At 32.5% G+C, this 20,397-nt stretch overlaps 1 protein-coding gene across 2 annotated transcripts in view; it reads right to left on the bottom strand.

The window, feature by feature from the left end:
* Window positions 1-270: 270 nt before the first annotated feature.
* Window positions 271-20,397, bottom strand: part of CASD1 (CAS1 domain containing 1) — a 49,256-nt gene continuing 29,129 nt past the window's right edge. The window contains exons 8-16 of one of the 2 annotated variants that reach the window (XM_030822097.1): window positions 18,210-18,299; window positions 12,726-12,845; window positions 11,555-11,711; window positions 10,083-10,162; window positions 7,622-7,723; window positions 5,783-5,923; window positions 4,829-4,906; window positions 2,699-2,791; window positions 271-1,788 (exon numbers count right to left, since the gene is read on the bottom strand). In XM_030822097.1, the coding sequence (XP_030677957.1) occupies window positions 1,522-1,788; window positions 2,699-2,791; window positions 4,829-4,906; window positions 5,783-5,923; window positions 7,622-7,723; window positions 10,083-10,162; window positions 11,555-11,711; window positions 12,726-12,845; window positions 18,210-18,299 (1,128 nt within the window). In that variant the 3' untranslated portion in view covers window positions 271-1,521. The remainder of the gene's footprint in view (window positions 1,789-2,698; window positions 2,792-4,828; window positions 4,907-5,782; window positions 5,924-7,621; window positions 7,724-10,082; window positions 10,163-11,554; window positions 11,712-12,725; window positions 12,846-18,209; window positions 18,300-20,397) is intronic. The other variant, XM_030822096.1, reaches the window with a different exon arrangement.

Genomic DNA, 20,397 nt, shown 5'->3' with positions numbered 1-20,397 from the left:
AATGGAGGTATATCAGTAGCACATAAATCCAGTGCTAAATAAATAATAATTACATTTTTTAAATCTTCAAGCAAAATCACTAATGAATCATAATGCTTAAACTTTCTTGGTGGAAGGCAGATGACCCTCTGAAGCTCTGATAACTAAATGATTCCTTATCCAACTATCATTTGGTAATCTACCCCTACATATTAAGCAATTTAAAAAACAAATTTAAGTTGAGGAAATAATTAGATATTTGAACCAATCATTAATGGATCCAGCATTTTTGAAAAAGAACACATATAGTTTAATTGATACTTTGCCAATACAAAAATAAGCATCCACAGAATGTTTATTTACTGTTTAAATTACTCCATATTTTCATATACTGTGAACAGAAAATATATTTTAACCCACACATAGTAAAAGCAAACAAGTGCAATCTTTCAAACATTAAAATCATAATCAAATCTGTACAACAGATAAATAAATGTATACCTCTAACAGTTAGCTTGTAAAAAAAAAATCAAACAAAAGGCAAAAACATTTATTGCCCAAATTCACCAGTTTACTTAAAATTCTACTTATGGTAATACAGCTCAATCACAACAACTTGCATGTTTACTACACTGCACAAGTTTAGACTGATAAATATTTAAAATAGGAGGTGGGTAATAGGAAATACCAAATGGCTATAAAGAGCTTTCCAAATATTGGAAATAATATACGAAAATTAATAAGTGGGGATAACATATTAAATGGATCCACAGGGTAACTGGTATTACACTGGTATAGCTTGAGGAAAGGAAACAGGTTAACGTTTGGATTGGAAAAAAAATTTTGGCTTTTTTATAAAAAGAAGCAACAATAACATCAACAATGACAAAACCCTGTCATGGAGCCTCAGAACTATTCTGTGAGACAAAGTGTACAAAGATTTAGGCTTGCATACCTGAAAACCACAGTTAGGAAGAAAAATCATTTCAGGAAACATAACATCAGAACAAGAACACATATAAATTAAAGGCATACTGTTTATCATTCCACTTCATTGCACATATAAGAAAACAATACTGCCGTCATTCTTGAGTAAGAAAGTTTCCAATGAAATAGGAAGTTCCACAATGAATACAGGTGCAGACAGTCTTATTACCACAAATTTAGTTATATCAAAACACTCGGTGGTGTCACTAATTAAATTATCTGTACTTTTTACTGGAAAGGTAATCATTTCCCTGCCTTCATATGTTAACTTAAAATTACTTACAAATGGAAATATAGATTCAGTAGAAAAGACTTCACATGCAATCCTATACAATGCATTCCGGTTTTCTGTTTGTTTTTTTTTTAGTATTTCAATTGGATATGTACATTTCCAATATATACAACCACACATGTTCAACAGATGTCACTGAACTGTCCTCTTGCCACAAACGTTTATATTTACATATACATTTATATCTCCAGATAGATGCTTTTCTCTTCTAGAGACACACAAAGGTAGCCTGAAGAGTTTAGGTTTTTTAGAATTTTTGGAACCTAATGTTTTGATTTATCTTGAATGGATGATAAGATGAGGAGTCCACAAAAAAATGCAGCTATACATGCCAACCTTTTCAAGAGAGATGTGTTATCTTTAGGAATAATAATCTGTGCAAGATCATTAGTGATCTGAGAAATTTCATGTGCCACACAAACAAATATGAAAGTGCTGACAATGATGTTGAGCACAGGGTTTCCAGGTATCAGTACCAAGATACCCCTTGTGTCCGCTGCCAGCCATATGTGATACTGGCAAATAAATAGCTAGGAGAAAAAATATTTAAGTCAGATATTTATAGAGGGTCCATGAATAAATTATAGTTTTTCCTAATTTAAACATTTGATTGCATAATAACATTAGAAGGCTTTCCTAAAACCATTTTATTCTGTCTCACTACTGGCCCTGAAAAGTCCACTGCAGTCTACTCCTTAGAACTCCAACTGCTAATACAATCTCTCTTATAAATGAAACCAAAGAAAATAATAGAACAATTATTCAAGAAGTCGAAGAGGAATTTATTTTCCCTATTTTAAGAGACAATTTAATAAATCTTAATACTCTAAAATATATGTTATGATTACAATATAAATTGTTTTAAAACATTCTATTTCAAATAATAAAGCTTGGACTACTCAGAATACATTTTAAAACCTACTGTTCAAACTGATTTTGTAGATAATTTCATATTATGTATCTTACGCAAAATGTAATGAGTTTATATTTTCTCCCACAAGTTCCAATCATAATAAGGGTAAATTTTATTATGGTATGCATCAATAAACTGAATTCCAGTAATATATTTAATTATGGAGATGAACAAAAAATCAAAATCCCCTCAGTTTGATTTCATTTATATACCTGGTCTAATATTTTTCTCTCTTGATCTCAGCATCTTTGTTGTGCTTGAAAGCTCAACACAACATCAATAATATTTTGCAAGTAATTTATACCTAGTCATTTAAAAATAAGGCTTAAAAAACATTCCAAAATACTTCAGTATTGTTGAAAGTTTTAAGTCTTTTCCCTGTAATTCCATAATAGCTTCAGTTTAGAAAAAAGTACATCCGATTTTCATACTCACATATATGTGTGATATTTACACACATACACATGTACATACACAAACATGTAACACCTGGCCGTGTAAGATAAGCAAAATATTAATGTACCAACCTCTAATGAAATTTTTCCAAACCAAGCAAAAAATGAACTGTAAACTGAACGGGCATATCCAGGGATGTTTCTTATTAGGATGAAGGCTAAAATCTAAAGAAAAAGCACAAAAGCAAATATTAATAATCTCTTTATTGAAAAGTATTTTGTATAAAGCTTTCTTTTAAATGACAACCTTATTCTTTATGTTTGTGAACCTGACACATATACAACGGTCTTTTTATATTCTAAAAGCATTAGAAAGTTATTTTTGTTCTAGAGTCTACCCAAACTGGATTTCTCAACACATGGTCTGTATGCTGCATAGCAATGAACATTTTAAGTAGTACATGGCTGAACAATTTTATGTATACTGGGAAAATTACAAATTTGCCTAGGGCCCTTTGTGTAGAAAAAGTTGCTATCATATTTATGTAGCAACACTTCACAAAATCATATAATTTTGCTGCTCTCATAAAGTATCTGCTTGGTTGATGGTCATTCCCTCTCGACTCCCTTCAAAATCCTCCTTCTGCTGACAGCCATGATAGTACGGGAAACGGTATGGCTTTTAACATGTCTTCACATTTGCTCTGCATGGCCTGGCGAATGATGTCTTGAACTATATTCACATGTAATATATTTTCCTCTCTGGATCTTTTCTCTCCCGAAGGAATCTCCAGCTTTTGGGATCCTGGCCTTTACTCCTCTCCCCTATCCTTTTGTACCAGGTGGAACAATCTTTCGTTTTCGGTGGAAAAATTTTGCATTTTATTTATTTATTTATTTTTATTTAAGTTCTAGGGTACATGTACACAACGTGCAGGTTTGTTACATATGTATACATGTGCCATGTTAATCATTGTCTCACATCCAATAACCAGCTTACCAAGCAAAGAATCCTTTCCTTAGAATGTACCCTCCTTATAAAAAAGCAAGAAACTGTGAAGAAAAAAAGTATCTCCACTTTCACAACTACTTTCCAGAAACTTTCTCTCACAAAAGGATTGACAAATCTGTTCACACTTCAGGGAAAAACTCATATTCAATGTTGATCATCCTAGGCATTTTGTCAAAGGATCTAAGAAGTCTCTAGGATGCATAAAAGATGAAGGAGGAGGAGATAATATGGGAAAAAGGAACCAAAGTGAACCACTCAGGTATAATTAAATTGAGTGATTCTCATGGGCAATAGCATCAAAAAGACTCAAGTTTAAATCTAGTCTTTGGCTTGTGTTAGTTCTGGGACTTGTGGCAAGGCACTTAATCTTGTGGGTCTTTTTCTTAATTTACACAAATAGAGATAAGCTTTATTTTGAAAGGTTGATGTGAACATTAAATGAGAAAACATACATAAGGTACTTACTATAGCACAGGTTGTGAGTCATTTAAAGAAACATTGTAAATAATAGTATAAGTGATATACAAAATGGTGAAAATCATGAATGTAAGACCTAACCAAAGGCTTTAAACATAAAACCATTTAATGAGTTATTATAATTAAAGTATTACATAAGCTGTACAATGCTAAAAAGAATGTAGGCTCTATAAGAGTAGGAACTATGTCTGATTTGGTAACCACTGCAGCCCTTGGCATAATATCTAGCATGTAGTATTAACTTTTTGGTTTTGTTTGTTTGTCTGAGACGGAGTCTTGCTCATCGCCCAGGCTGGAGTGCAATGATGCAATCTCAGGTCACTGCAACCTCTGCCTTCTGGGTTCAAGTGATTCTCCTGCCTCAGCCTTCCAAGTAGCTGGGATTACAGGTGCTCGCCACCACGCCCAGCTAATTTTTGTATTTTTAGTAGAGACAGGGTTTCACCATGTTGGCCAGGCTGGTCTCAAACTCCTAACCTCAGGAGATCCACTAGCCTTAGCCTCCTAAGTGCTGGGATTACGGGCGTGAGCCACCATTTTCTAAGGGCAGATTAAGTGAAAAATACTGAGCTACATCATTTCCATATATTAAATACAAGAACCCTTTGAAAGAGATTTTAATATCCCTATTACTACAGAGAAAGGAAGGGCTTAGAAAGATGAAGTAACTTCTCTACATTTTCTGGAGTTCAATCTCAAATCTCTCTGCCTCTAAAAACCATTTTCTTATCAAGAATTAAGATGTAAAAATTTCTCTAAATCAAGATAAGTACCTGTACCACAGAAACAGATGGATGGAGTTCATTGCACTCTGCTTTGTTTTTACAACTGCTAGCCCAGATGGAATAGGTCTAAAACAAAAAATGTATGGAAAAGTTCACAAAAGCAAGTCTGGAAGAGGCATAAGCCTCACAGTGTTTTTTTTTTTTTTTTTACAGTTTTCTTTATTTATAACATTATACTTCATTATGCTATGTAAAAACTATCAGTAAAAACTGCTTGCAAGTTTGCTCATCACCTGTTTTGGTATGCTCAACTGTCCAAACATAAGAAAGCAGAGGGAGGTGCACAAGTCTGTGCTTTTCTGGAAATAGTGATCAAAAGACAGTGATGGCTCTCCATATGAAACACCTTACATTATATTTTATCCCAAATTTACTGCAACTTTTAAAATTCCCGTTTAATTGAGCTCTCATTTATTCTTCATTTTTAACTTATATATAGTCTCTTTAGAATTTAAGTCCAGTTAGAAAAATAAGGAGATATACATCGCCTCAAGCATTTAACACTACCTTGATTTGATCATTATTCATTGTATGCTTATATCAAAATATCACATGTGCCCCATAAATATGAATATGTATTCATAATTAAAAATAAACAATTTTTAAAAATTATTGAAACTATTTTTATAGATAAAAGTATGGTTTATCTTGGCAAACATTTTGCATGCATTTGAAATAAATGTGTATTCTGCTGTTATTGCTTACCTAACTATTCTAACATCAGGTCAAACTGATCGTGTCCTTAAGATATTCTATAACTTTACTAAATTTGTCTAGCTATCCTATCAATTACTGGAAGAGAAGTATTAAAATTTCTAAATATTAAAAAGAAAAATGAGAAAAAAATAAAAGATTATTAAAAATAATTGATTATATTTCCATATCTTAATGTTAATTAATATTCCATACCATTTAGAATTTTGGAAAGTTTTCAAAACTTACCAAGAAAGAAACTACTGAAATAAACAATAGAAAATTTGAAATTTTGTTTGAAAAAAGAGGTTCACCCTTTCCTTCAGAAAGTATTTGACGCTTCTGCAAAGCCAGATAAATGAAAGCAAACAGCATTCCATGGAAAACTACCTGAAAAGTAAAGAGAGAAAATTTGTTTTAAACAGTTACTTTTCAAAAAACAGGAAAAATATTTGGTTAGTGAGGAATATATGAATAAAAGTAGGTAGGTTAAAAGCTTAAAGTTTGAAGTGTCTATGAAGGACTTCAAGAGTGAAACTTCAAGAAATGAAATAAAGCCGATGATTGTTAGAAACCATCAGCAACAGACAAGCAAGCATCTCTTGGAACAATATGAGATAACGCTGGTTCATTCTGAGCAGTCTCAGTGGCAAGTGAAGTAATAAAAACAATTTAAAAATAATAAACTCTCCTACAGACATATGATAAAATTCAAATGCACCCAACAAAGATGAAACACATTTTATATCAGTCCTTTCAAATAAAACAAAGAATAACACCACCAAGTCATAATTCTGAAAAGAAGTGTATGCTCATAAAAGTGAATAAAATATGGTAGACCTGAAAGTACATGAGCTTTCTCTTTTTAAACAAAGACTTAATGTGAACTATCATTGCAATAGACTGAACGTTTCCTTCCACTCAAAATCGTAAGTTGAATCATGTTAATCCCCAGTGTGATAGTTTTGGAGGTAAAGCCTTTGGTTGGTCATTAGGTCAGAGCCTTCATGAATGGGATTCATGCCCTTTAAAAAAAAAGACCCCAGAGAGCACCCTTGACCCTTGCAGCATGTGAGGACAGAGTGAGAAGTCAAGTGTCTATGAAATAGCAAGTGGGCCCTCACCAGACCAAATCTGCTGGTGTGATTTTACACTTCCCAGCTTCTAAAACTGTAAAAAATAAATTTTTGTTGTTTATAAACCACCCAATCTATGGTACTATATTACAGCAGCCTAAATAGACTGGGACAGTCGTATCACAATACACTGCTCTAATGAGAACGTTGAGAATTTAAAAATTATTTGATGTGCAGACTTTAGCAAAGATTTTATTCAGATGTGGTTTTGAAATGCAATGTAGTACACAGGAAAAATGCATAGGTGTTGGAAACTAGGAAAGGCAAAGAATAGGCACAAAGAAAACATTTGTCGGAAAAAAGAGATGAGTCAAAAAGGAAAGGAAAAAAGGAAAGAATGAAGTAATTAATAGTTATTTAGTATCTGTTTTCCAAATGCTGTGCTAGATGTACGTTTTCTTGGCCAATTGAACCTTAACCCTTCTTCAAGATCAAGTTCATAGACTAATTCAAGATACTGCTCTTTCTTCTTTGCACACTTCTACCACTAAATCTATATTGCATAGTTTCGTATCCTCTTATAATAGTAATCTTGGCTTTTAAACTAGACTCTTAAAGCTTAGAAGCCTGCTGAGATGTCTTCTTTCTTTCTCTAATGTATACTTCATGGCATCAACATCTAGGGCACATACTGAAACTCAATAAATATTGTTTTGAATGGCTGAAGCATATACACAAGTCACCTATAAATCAAAATTATAAGTCAGACAAAGGCCATGTTATAGATAACATTTTAAAATAATATTTCCCAGCAGATACATATATACACATGCATACCCTTTCACTGCTGTAAAGAAAGGAGTGCAGGGGGTAGTGGACTGCTGGACTGCTTTGATTTACTAAATCAACATCTTTCTTTATTCTGAAACTAAGTATAGATAGATCAAAAATTTCCAATCATTTTCCAACAGTATAATTTGAAATGACAAAATATCACAAAGTAAATACATACATAACGGTCTAACCTCCATCTGAACCACCATTCATATACATTCCCTTTCAGTTCAAAACACTTGGACAATGGCCAAAGAGAAAAGATCTTCTCAAATGCACCCTGAGAAAAGGAATCCAGAAAATAAATTAAGATGGTACAAGTCAGTATTTGCTTTGCAATTCTATTATAGATTATAGTTTTCTAAAGTTTGGATTATATAAGAGTCATTCACAATATTAAAATTGTTTTATTTCATTTGAAAATATCACTTCATTTGAAATGTATTCCAAATGAAATTTTAAAAATTTGAAAATAAATTTATCTTCCAATGACCAAAAAAGATGACTTAAAACTTGGTAAACTTATTTTCATTTCACATGAAAGGCTACTGAGAGTGTAAAATTTTCTTAAGCCCCCAAATCAAAAAATCTGGTAATTAGAAAATCATTCTACATAAGGTTTTTAATCTCACAGACAAAATGACTAGTATTTACTCATCAAACAGAAAAATACAAAATATTTCAGCTAATATGGTATCAGTATCCCAAATAACAACTGTTAAAAGTTAAAATATAGTTATCATTCTCCAAATGTCCGCAATAATCTATAATTAACTATTTGAGTTAAAAGAGTCCTCTGAATTAGTCACCTTACTCAATCAACCATACCCAAATTCCATTACCAGCCTTTGAAACAAAGTTTACAGTTTTACTCTGGTAAAGTTAGTGAATAGTACCCTCTTATGAATCTGACAGGTTGGAAAATCTGGGAATGAAGGGGCAGAAGTCTTGGGTACATTCCCACACATTAATGAAGTCTTTCAAAGAAGAGAACAAAACCTTCAATTTTCAGAATAAAGAATCACAGTGAACTCTATCAAGGAAAGCTCCATTATTAGACCTAATGCTACGGCATAAAATGTGTAACATCGTGATTTTTAAAAAGGCTATTAAAAAACAAAGAAAAACGATGAAAATAATATTATATTTTAGATAATGTTGAGTCTTTAACTCAGAAGAACTTTATAATATTACTTTAATAAAATGCAACCGTCTCCATTTAACCACAGAATTTAAAATGCACATAGCATATTAAAAATAGGTTATATCAAAATCTAAGTGTCAGAAAATTAAGGATGATTTTTACCAAGAGTGGCAATCTGAAGTCTGAAGTACTTATAGATCATATACAGTGTGTGTATATGTATGTATATATATCAGCATGAATATAGATATACACTAGGTATGTACCTCTTAGATAAAATATATGATCTTATGGATCATACATATGTAACATATCTATGATTATATATGACATATACACAATTTAAAATTTTATCTCTAATTAAAAATTTCTTATTATGTGATCGATAAACAAATATTAAGCACTATTTTGTGAAAGACAGTGGGCTTTTTGTTCTTGTCCAGTGGTCAACACTGACCCAAAGCTAGGGAAACATTCTTAATCCCTATATTGAACCTCTAGTCAGCTTTTCTTTCTTTCCCTCAGCAGTATCCAGAGTGTTGGGAATTTTAATGAATAACTATCAAGAAATTCTTGCCCTAACCTGGCTATTTCTTTATACATTTGTTAGTTGTTTCCTTATTTATCTTCTATAAAGAAGCTTGAGTGTCGGGCAGAAATAATAGTGCTTTAAAGACTTTTCAGTATAAAAACAAATATAAAAGTCTACAGAAAGAAAAAAAAAAACCCAAACAGCATAGGATTATACATGCACACAAAATGCCTACGGGGCACTTCCTTCCACGTGATACAGCCAGGTACAAAACAGAGTGTTGAAGATGTGAGCACACTGCAGAATATGACACAACTATAGGCATTCGAATTAAAATGTGTTGTTGTAAATATCATGCTGCCCAAATAATACGTATGCCTGATGGATTTAACCAGCAGGTAGCAAGATTGCCATCCTGTTAAAATAACAGAAAATCTCAACCATCAGAACAGAAAAATACAAGGTTAGAGCTAAAAAAAAAAAAAACGACCAAAAGTTTTATTTAATTAAACATACTGTAGATACACAAACCCCTTTGCTCCTAAGTTGGTTGTACTAACTACTAAAATTTTACTCTATGTAGTTATGGAAAAATCAATACTTTGATGCAATGAATAATACACAAACTAGCTGCAAATTCTGTCAAGAAAATTTTGATCTCCACTTAGACTAGTGTCTTATAAGAAGCATTCAATAAATGTTTGATTGATCAAAGTCAAGTAAAATGGATCTTGAACAACTGCCAGAGGAAGAGCTTTATTTAACTTGCTCTTACAACAAAAACAGTGGTAACAAAGTATATATATCTCAAAATAACTACACTGAGTAGTCAACTTCAGAGTGACACTTTTATTACAGTCATTAAAAAATGAAGCTAAAAAAAAGCTCTGACTCTTCTCACATGCTTTAATAGACTTGAACTTTAAAATATTAAAAAATATAAACTGAAAAGATTGTACAAACCTGAGAATATGCCAAAAAACATATGAATAACAGCAAAAAGCCTAGTTTCAACAGTAAGCCAAAATGCCAGAAACAATTTCCTAAGAGAGAAAATATTTAATTTACTAAAAAATAAATTTATATTAGACAACGTATTAAATACTCTCTATTTGATATATGTACACGCTGAATAGTTCTTAAAATAATATAAGAATGCTTACGAGAATACACAAAATATATCTAGTTAGTATAAATTACAAGTAGGACAAAAAGAAAAACAAAGGATTCTTGTTAGGAATGAGGCTATAAAGCATAACTGATACCCTGTACACCTGCTGTTCATCCATTAGAAATGTATTTTAAAATGCCTCCTGGATTCAATTATACTTATTCATTATTCAAAGCTACAGCAAAATCTGGAACAAGATGTTCAATATAATTCTAACAAACACTCCTGTTGAATATGACTTAGGTGATACTGCTTAAACATTAAAGTTCCAAGGAGAAAGCTTAAACCCCCTAATGGATTAGAGTTTAAACATAAAATGTATTTTAACATATGCATATTTAAAATTATGTGTTCAAAGTTTATACATATTGATAGTTTATTCGATTAATATGCTGGGTTTGTATAGAGAAATTAAACTACAGAGGCTGTCCAAAGATACTACCAGACTTTAACAGAAGCTAGACCTCAACTCATTCCTGAAAAATTATTTGATGTTATATTGGAAGCCAATGGAAAAATATTTTTGACATATAATATTTGGTTGAAATAGTCAAGTTAAATATATTTTTTAAAATAAAACATTATTTTTCCAAAAAAAGGAAGATTTTATTTTAATGATATGATCTTGAGGGCGAAAAAAGCATTAAGATAAGTGACTGTGGCCTCACTTTGAACATTAGTAACTAACCATGTGAAATTAGAAAATAACAAGCTTTTGGGTATTTAGGTTCCTTATATGTAAAACAGGTTGATAATAACTGCTTCAAAGCTTGTCTAGAAGATACATTATATTAGTGCTTTTAAATTGTGTTTGACATACAAGACTTTTGCAAAGAAATATTTACTCAAAATCTCAATATATACATAAGAAATCAAAGTAGAGCTGCCAAGATTGAAGCAAAACATAGTGGCATGGAGGCCTATTTGGCTTTCCCTTCTCTCTTCCAGCTCTCTCCACTCTGCCTCTGTATAAGAAGACAGTTTAAAAACTGTAGCATTAGTTAATATGTAAAATGGTTTTGAAGAATTTAAATTTAAAAAAGACACACATAATGTAAACTATTATTCTCCACTGTTACATTACTTTACTTAGCTGTAACATTTTAGAAATATCGTTTAAGAACAGAATTTCAGAATGTCAAAACTACATATAAATTTAAACTGTCTACATCACTTAATAAAAATAATATCCTTTAGCAACTAAAAAGAAATTTCACACATTGAAAAAATATATTTACTAACATTAGTAAGAAAGCATATTTACCGTTTGCTTTTTTTTGGATTATTTGTGGCCATAGTGCTAAAGTAACATATATGACCATGAACCATACAGTGACCAAGGGGACAAAGTAATAGAATTGATAAGGTCGATCCATTACTATACATAACACCACTACCAGGAAATTGAGACGAAATAAAACCTATTGAAAAGGAGAAGAAAATGGTTTCATTCTAAGTAATTGTATTCATTCTAGGTATACACGAACAGCAAAGGCAGATTTTCTCTGACAGAGTATAAATGGCTAAGACTTAATAATGACTGTACAAGTATATATTACTAATCCCTTAAATTACATTTGTTTTACAATCACTGTAAAGAGTTGAATATAAAATACATATACATCATTACATTAACTAAATCCCAGCAAAGCACCAACCTGAGCTGTCCTCTGGCTGTAACTGTCATCTTGCTAAAACAGAAAAAAGTCATCCTTCTGAGGGCTATAGTTTAGAAGCATAGATGAGATTATCTTAAGAAAGCAGTGTCCATTTCATCTTTGTTTAATGTTGACTTACCCCATTTGGGATTAAATTAAGAGTTGTCATAGATACAAAATAGTATTACTCAAAACTCAAATTTAAAAATTTCTTTGGGACTTTCATAAGAGTCATTTCAGATATCAGTTTCATGTCATTCAAAAAACACAGAATTTAGGTAGATTTTTACTACTGCTGTACCACTTACTATGTGACCTTGGGCAAATTATTTAAGCTCTCTGAGCCTTAGATTCCTTATCTGTAAATATAAAGATAACAACTCAAGGTTGTAATGTGGGGGTAAATGAAATAATGTTTAGAAACCGCTTAGCACTAGGTAGAAACTTAATATTCATCCTCTTCTCAGAGAAAGAAAACATAGCACATTATACTAATTCCAGGTAACTGTCTATTTCTACAAAACTAAAGTGAATCAGCAATGCTGTCTCCTGTGTACCAGTGCTTTTATTATATATTAAATTATATTTTCCTTCTTTCACTAATAATTTATCTTGAAATACTAAACATAGAACACAGAATACAACTTTACAGTGCTATTTCATAAATTCAAATTATTCAGTCTTATAATGACTATATTTGTATTTTTTTCTCAAGTTAATGCTTTCTCAAGAAAGTATGTTCAACTAAAAGAAAAGGCAGTAACAGTGCATTCCTACCTGACATACTCTATGGATTCCAAAATCTCCTTTGATCCAGAAGTATGAGAAATGCCCATATCCTGTCTGAAATAAATATGCGGCAACCAGAACTCGAATGTGCATGTATACAGGCAAAAACTGTTGACAAAGATAAACAGGTAAAACATATGTTGGCATCAACTACACCTTGGATTATCATAACAAGTACATTTAACAAACATAATAAATCATTTATTAGCATTTGGCATCAGCTCAATCACAAAGTTGATTCTCAAAAGTTAGTCATTATAGCAAGGATTACAAAAATGTAGAATTGGAATTTGAGAGACCTAGGTTCAAATTCTAGTTCTGCCACTTTCTAACTATATGACTTTGAGTTTTCCAATTTGCAAAATGAGACTACTCCTTCCTTCCTTGAAGGGTTCTTGTGAAGGATGAATGAGATAATAAATGTGAAGCACTTTATACATTAACTTGAACCCAATTAAAATTTAATATGATAGCTATAATTAACTGTCATACATCCTGAATGCAAGATGGATTCACATTTTTATCCAGTGTAAACATAATTTAGGAATATTATTTCCCTCCCACTCTTACTTTACAAAACAATCTTGTTTTATGCTCCTATATCACTGTCTTCATCATGACCAAGTCCCTTAATGTCATTTATTATGGTATTTCAGAGCATCACATCTTTACTTCTAAGTTGAATGAAATACAACACATTTAAATCCACATATGATAGGAGGCACCAAAAAATGTTATCTCATTTACTAGTACTAATTCTCATAACCTTAGAACACTGTGATTCCACCTATCTACCACCAGCTGATCCTTTATGTGTACAATCACAATTTCCACAGCATAACTTGTACACTGCCTTTTTTTTTTTTGGAGACAGTCTTACGTTGTCGCCCAGGCTGGAATGCAGTGGCGTGATCTCGGCTCACTGCAACCTCCACCTCTCAGATTCAAATAATTCTCCTGCCTTAGCCTCCCAAGTAGCTGGGACGAAAGGCACCCGCCACCACATCCAGCTAATTTTTTGTATTTTTAGTAGAGATGGAGTTTTGCCACGTTGGCCAGGCTGGTCTCGAACTCCTGACCTCGGGTGATCTACCCGCCTCGGCCTCCCAAAGTGCTGAGATTATAGGCATGAGCCACCGCGCCTGGTCATACACTGCTTTTTAAAGTCATCTTTAAGGCTGGGTGCTCAATAAAGTAATTGAGCAGACACATTAAATAGATTTTATAACTCCTGAAATGTATGCATCTTTTGCAAAAGTCCTTGAATTCATGTTTCTTTTTGGATGGATATTTTTTCTGGGGAAAACAAACAAACAAACATGAATTTAGACCGTAAGTTCTTCTACACAGCCTCCACTCTAAGCAAACTTAAAGATTCCCTGTCTCTTAAACTGATATTTCTTGTACTCCTTTGTCAAGTCTCTTTTATTTACCTGTTTATTCTTGCCCTGGAATGTTCTTCCCCTAAGCATTTTGCTTATTCAAATCCTACTCTTCTTCAGAGCCTGGTTCAAAATTCCAATTTTTACTATTAGATGAATGTCATTTCTCCTTCCTGAGTTCCTATAGCACCTTCCATCTACATATCAAACAAAGAGTTTTTATTTATTGCCCTTCATCATCAGTTCTTTTTAAATGACTTATTATTAGATCAGAAATTTTCAATGAGGTACGTGTAACATATTAGAATCACAAGGATGGAGGCAGGAAATGTACTGAAATAACCTCAGAATTTATCTAATCCAAATCTGTGCCCTTACCTCATTCTTGAATGTACTCTAAAATATCCCCTTCGTGGATTGTCTAAGCATCTTTTAATAGCAGAAAACAAATTCCCAAGGCAATCCATTCCACCTTTAGATGGTCATTAACTGCTATAATGATCCTTTTCATGAAAAGTTGAAACCTAACTATATGTAAAAGCTACCAAGTTCAGCCCTCTAGAGCAGCGCTGTCCAACAGAAATAAAATGTGAGCCATAAGTAATTTTTTAATGAGGCTACCAGAGCATTTTAAAAGTTAAAACAAGTAAAATTAATTTCAATAAATATATTTTATTTAACTCAATATATTCAAAATATTTCAACATGAGATACTTTCATTCTTTTATATAAAGTTTTTGAATTTAGTACTGATTTATCATAATTAATCGTATTTAACATGGTATACATTTCACACTTACAGCACATCTGAATCCTGACTAGCTACAAAGTGCTCAATAGCCACATGCAGTGAATGGGGCTAGCACAGCAGAGAGTCTAGCTCTAGAGTCTGTCAGAGCTAACTCACTCTTACATCTGATGGCTCTATAAATATTTGAAAACAGATGTTGAACCCAGGTTAATCATTCCTAATTACTTTAAGCACTCTCCATAAAACATGCTTTCAACTCCCTTAAAGACTGGGGCTGGGACTACAAAGTTGGGTTGGTTATTACATTTAAACAGTAAGTATAATTCATTTAAACAAAATTAAATACTGTAACAACAATTTTCCAAGTTCCTGCCAATGTCAGCCTATTGCAAATTTCATGTAATATTTATTCCAACGTTTTAAGATATTTTAAATGAACAGAAAAGTTGTACTAGTACAATGGACACCTACATGCTGTATGCTGGACCTTTTAAAAGTATGTTGCAGACCACGTGACAGTGCTCCTAAACTATTTCACCACCTATGTCTTAGGAAAAAAGGATGGTTTCTTACATGACCACATTATCATTACCATACCCAAGAAATTTAGTATGAACATAAAAGTATTTACTGTATGATCCATATTCAAAATTCTCTAATTATTATTTTGCTGTATTACTTGCAACAAAAATTTAGTATTAAAAATATGTATGAAATTTCAACTTTACACTAGAGTTAATAGCTAGTTTGACTTCCAGTTCTGCTCTTTCTCTAGTCCCCCATACACTCTCATGACCTTTCATTCAGGTCTTTCCATGGAAGTTACTTACAAACTCTCCAAGGGCAAAAAAAAAAAAAAAACCACTGGAATACAAAATCACCTACTGTATATACCAAACTTACTATTCTCTTCGTATTAAATTTACAACATTTAATCTATATTTCATATATATTATACTTTAAGATAATGTTTACACTAACAATGATAATGTCAGACCATAAGGATTATTTTAATAATTCTCTAGAAGTTTTGATACAGTTCTTATCTTTTAGCATAAAAACATAACACAACTAAAGTTTGACATATTTTATTCAAAATAAAAAATATTAATTAAAATAATCATGACAGTTAAAAGTTTTTAATATGAGTAATCCCTCAAATATCCAAGAATCAAGTCCTCAAATACATTATAACCTATACTAATAATGTTTTGCCTATGTAGATTTGGCAAATTTTTTAACTACAACATCCTATATAAAAGAACAGGGATATGTTAGTTAATCATTATAAATGATCTGTTAGTGAAAAGTATGTCCTTCCAGAAGAGAGATTTTTTAAAATTGTAAATTAGAATATATTAGGATGCAGTATAAGAAGATATATTAGAATGTTAGGTTGGTAAATGATTATAATAGAATACCAAATTGCCTTCATCCTTTTATGATATAAATCCTTTCTGGAATCACTGAATTGAGGAACTTAATCTGCCATTAATTCTTTCTACCTGATTTTTTTAAACAGTAGTATCACCCTTTAATATGTCAGCAATTAATTATGTCTCTAAGTGGTATTTTCTTAAAACAAATTCCCATTACTCAGTCTTTATTCATCCATCAGAGATATTCTTAGGATTCAATTTTCATCTCTACTTACTTCTCAGAGAATCTCTGGATTTATCCTACAAATTCTTAGCTGGACTTATCAACTATGTCTTACTATCTCCATCTCTCCTTGCCTTGGATCATTTACACTATCTTGGCTCTTTCATAATGACTCAAATTCACTAGCTTCCCGTCAGCTGCAGCATCATAGGAATTTCACTGTTGCAACAAACATACATATCATAGCCAAATAATTTTAGTAACATTTATACTTCATTTCTCTGACTTCTACACTTCAAATAAATAATTCATAAAATCATAAATAATTTTTGAAAATAATAAAGAGGCAATGAAGAAAGACATTCTTCAATTGTTAGAGATACCTGAAAAACACTAGTAACCATGTTATTTATCTTCTTAATGCTGCTTAAATCTTCAAAATACTCCTTTCTGGGCAACACTCCTCTCTAACTTGAACTTATCATTGATGCACATACCGTTTACAGATGTAAGCAAATAGAACAATAAAAAGTTCAGTAGTTCCCAAATTATGAATTTCTTAAAATTTTTAAACATATTTTATGGAAAGTTTGCATCTTCACTATAAAAACCTCGGTGAAAAGTGGCTGTTAGGCTCAGCCACAAAAGTTTGTTGTAACTGTAATGTAGCTGGGTTGTTACAACTCAGAACACACATTTTTTTCTAGCCCTGCCACATCCAAAGTCGCCAGAGATCATAATAATCCTGTCTTTTAAGACACCCATGGAGAAGGAAAAAACTATTTTTTCCAGGTACAAAAGGCACTAGGTGACCAAAGGAAGGGTCTTCCACACCACAAAGGAGATAATACTACTTAGCACTTAGGAAGTATGGCACACCCTACATAGTCTACAATGGTGGTCCACCTGTATTTGGATTCTTTGAATACTGAGGCAAGAGAGTTGCCAAGTTTTTTAAACTTTAAAAATGTAAAAATAGCTAGTCAAACTTCCTAAAAGACAACAAAGGATAGAACATAAACTATAATAATCAAATTTGATTTCTTCTGATAATAACTTGCCTATTCTAAATCTTTTATAATTATCATCTTCAAAGTTTCTTTTTTTCCTTTTTTTTTTTTTGAGACAGAGTCTTGCTCTGCAACCCAGGCTGGAGAACAGTGGCAAAATATCGGCTCATTGCAACCTCCATCCCCGGGTTCAAGTGTTTCTCCTGCCTCAGCTTTCCGAGTAGCTGGGATTACAGGCATGCATCACCATGCCTGGCTAATTTTTGTATTTTTAGTAGAGACAGGGCCTCACCATGTTGGCTAGGCTGGTCTTGAACTCCTGACCTCAAGTGATCCACCCACCTCAGCCTCCCAAAGTGCTGGGTTTACAGGCATGAGCCACTACACCTGGCCTCTTCAAAGTTTCCTGATAACTTCAAATTAGCTGTTCAATAAGATGGCATAAAAAATACCCTTAGATACCAGCTATTTCTATTATGTTAAAAATTAAGGCCAAGTAAATACAAATCAATTATTGCCTTATCTTTTTAAAAAAAAAATTTTGCTTTTAAAATTACATTTTCTCAAAGAGTTAGGAGAAAAATGGAAAGGCAGAAAGATTAAGTGGGAAATAAGAAGGGTCTATAACTGGTAGAGAATATAAAACACAAAAAAGCTGGTGTCCTTAAAGAAACATTAAAATGACATCATTTCCTATACTTTCTGAACTTAAATTCCAAATACTTACTGTACTTGCTCCAGAAATGTGATAAATCAAAATCACAAGTTGCATCCAGCCTTTCCATTCGTCTGTTTGTTCTCTATTTAATACTTTAGTCTGTGTAAAGGAACCAAAATCTGTTTTAAAATTTATCATGAAGAAATTATTTAACGGTATATAATAAGTATGTTAAAAGTTTTCCTATAGGACATAAAGCTAATGCTTCTGTCAAAAGAACCTTGATGATGGTGAGAAACAGTTAAAGACTGTCATTTTATTTCTTGCTAAAAGATAGTGCAAAACTATTTTAAATATAATATGAATCTGAAAAACAAATATAAACTGAAGAGATACTGAATATTTAAGTTGATCCCCTTGGTTTTGTATTAAACGACAATGTACTAAAATTAAACTATGACAGATGTGAGTATTTATAAATCTAAAGATGGCATTCTATAATTTTCTTTAGAATTTCAGAGTTAAAAGGATCTTACACTTCCCCTACACTTTATTGACAGAAAAAAAGCTCTATTATTACAGTTTACTTTCCCCAGTATATTCTCACTGAAGATGAATAACTAATTAATAATCCTCACAGGAGAGGTATGTTTTACAACAGAATTCAGTAATTCAAATAAATCATGCCTTGTAAAGAAGTTACACAAATATTCTGAGCAATGACAGCAATTCTAAAATAGGAAAATCAGAATACTGTGAGTAGTGGTGGCCACATCATTAAGTTCTAATTGGTATGTATATATGTCTGACTGATAAATATATAAATATAAAATATGTTTGTGTGCATAGGCATTTGTTAACATAATTATATTATTTTAACTTCAGCAAAGTCTTAGGATACAAAATTAATGTATAAAAATCACAAGCATTCTTGTACACCAATAACAGACAAACAGAGAGCCAAATCATGAGTGAACTCCCATTCACAATTGCTTCAAAGAGAATAAAATACCTAGGAATCCAACTTACAAGGGATGTGAAGGACCTCTTCAAGGAGAACTACAAACCACTGCTCAATGAAATAAAAGAGGATACAAACAAATGGAAGAACATTCCATGCTCATGGGTTGGAAGAATCAATATTGTGAAAATGGCCATACTGCCCAAGGTAATTTATAGATTCAATGCCATCCCCATCAAGCTACCAATGACTTTCTTCACAGAATTAGAAAAAAACTACTTTAAAATTCATATGGAACCAAAAAAGAGCCCGCATCACCAAGTCAATCCTAAGCCAAAAGAACAAAGCTGGAGGCATCACGCTACCTGACTTTAAACTATACTACAAGGCTACAGTAACCAAAACAGCATGGTACTGGTACCACAACAGAGACATAGATCAATGGAACCGAACAGAGCTCTCAGAAATGATGCCGCATATCTACAACTATCTGATCTTTGACAAACCTGACAAAAACAAGAAATGGGGAAAGGATTCCCTACTTAATAAATGGTGCTGGGAAAACTGGCTAGCCATATGTAGAAAGCTGAAACTGGATCCCTTCCTTACACCTTATACAAAAATTAATTCAAGATGGATTAAAGACTTGTATGTTAGACCTAAAACCATTAAAATCCTACAAGAAAACCTAGGCAATACCATTCAGGACATAGGTGTGGGCAAGGACTTCATGTCTAAAACACCAAAAGCAATGGCAACAAAAGGCAAAATTGACAAATGGGATCTCATTAAACTAAAGAGCTTCTGCACAGCAAAAGAAACTACCATCAGAGTGAACAGGCAACCTACAGAATGGGAGAAAATTTTTGCAACCTACTCCTCTGACAAAGGGCTAATATCCAGAATCTACAATGAACTCAAACAAATTTACAAGAAAAAAACAAACAACCCCATCAAAAAGTGGGCAGAGGACATGAACAGACACTTCTCAAAAGAAGACATTTATGCAGCCAAAAAACACATGAAGAAATGCTCATCATCACTGGCCATCAGAGAAATGCAAATCAAAACCACAGTGAGATACCATCTCACACCAGTTAGAATGGCCATCATTAAAAAATCAGGAAACAACAGGTGCTGGAGAGGATGTGGAGAAATAGGAACACTTTTACACTGTTGGTGGGACTGTAAACTAGTTCAACCATTGTGGAAGTCAGTGTGGCAATTCCTCAGGGATCTAGAACTAGAAATACCATTTGACCCAGCCATCCCATTACTGGGTATATACCCAAAGGA

The sequence above is a fragment of the Nomascus leucogenys genome, chromosome 11, assembly GCF_006542625.1.
Source record: "Nomascus leucogenys isolate Asia chromosome 11, Asia_NLE_v1, whole genome shotgun sequence".
NCBI classification, from domain to species: domain Eukaryota; kingdom Metazoa; phylum Chordata; class Mammalia; order Primates; family Hylobatidae; genus Nomascus; species Nomascus leucogenys.
Note: the sequence above shows the minus strand (reverse complement) of the source record. Positions and strands in the feature narration are given on the sequence as shown.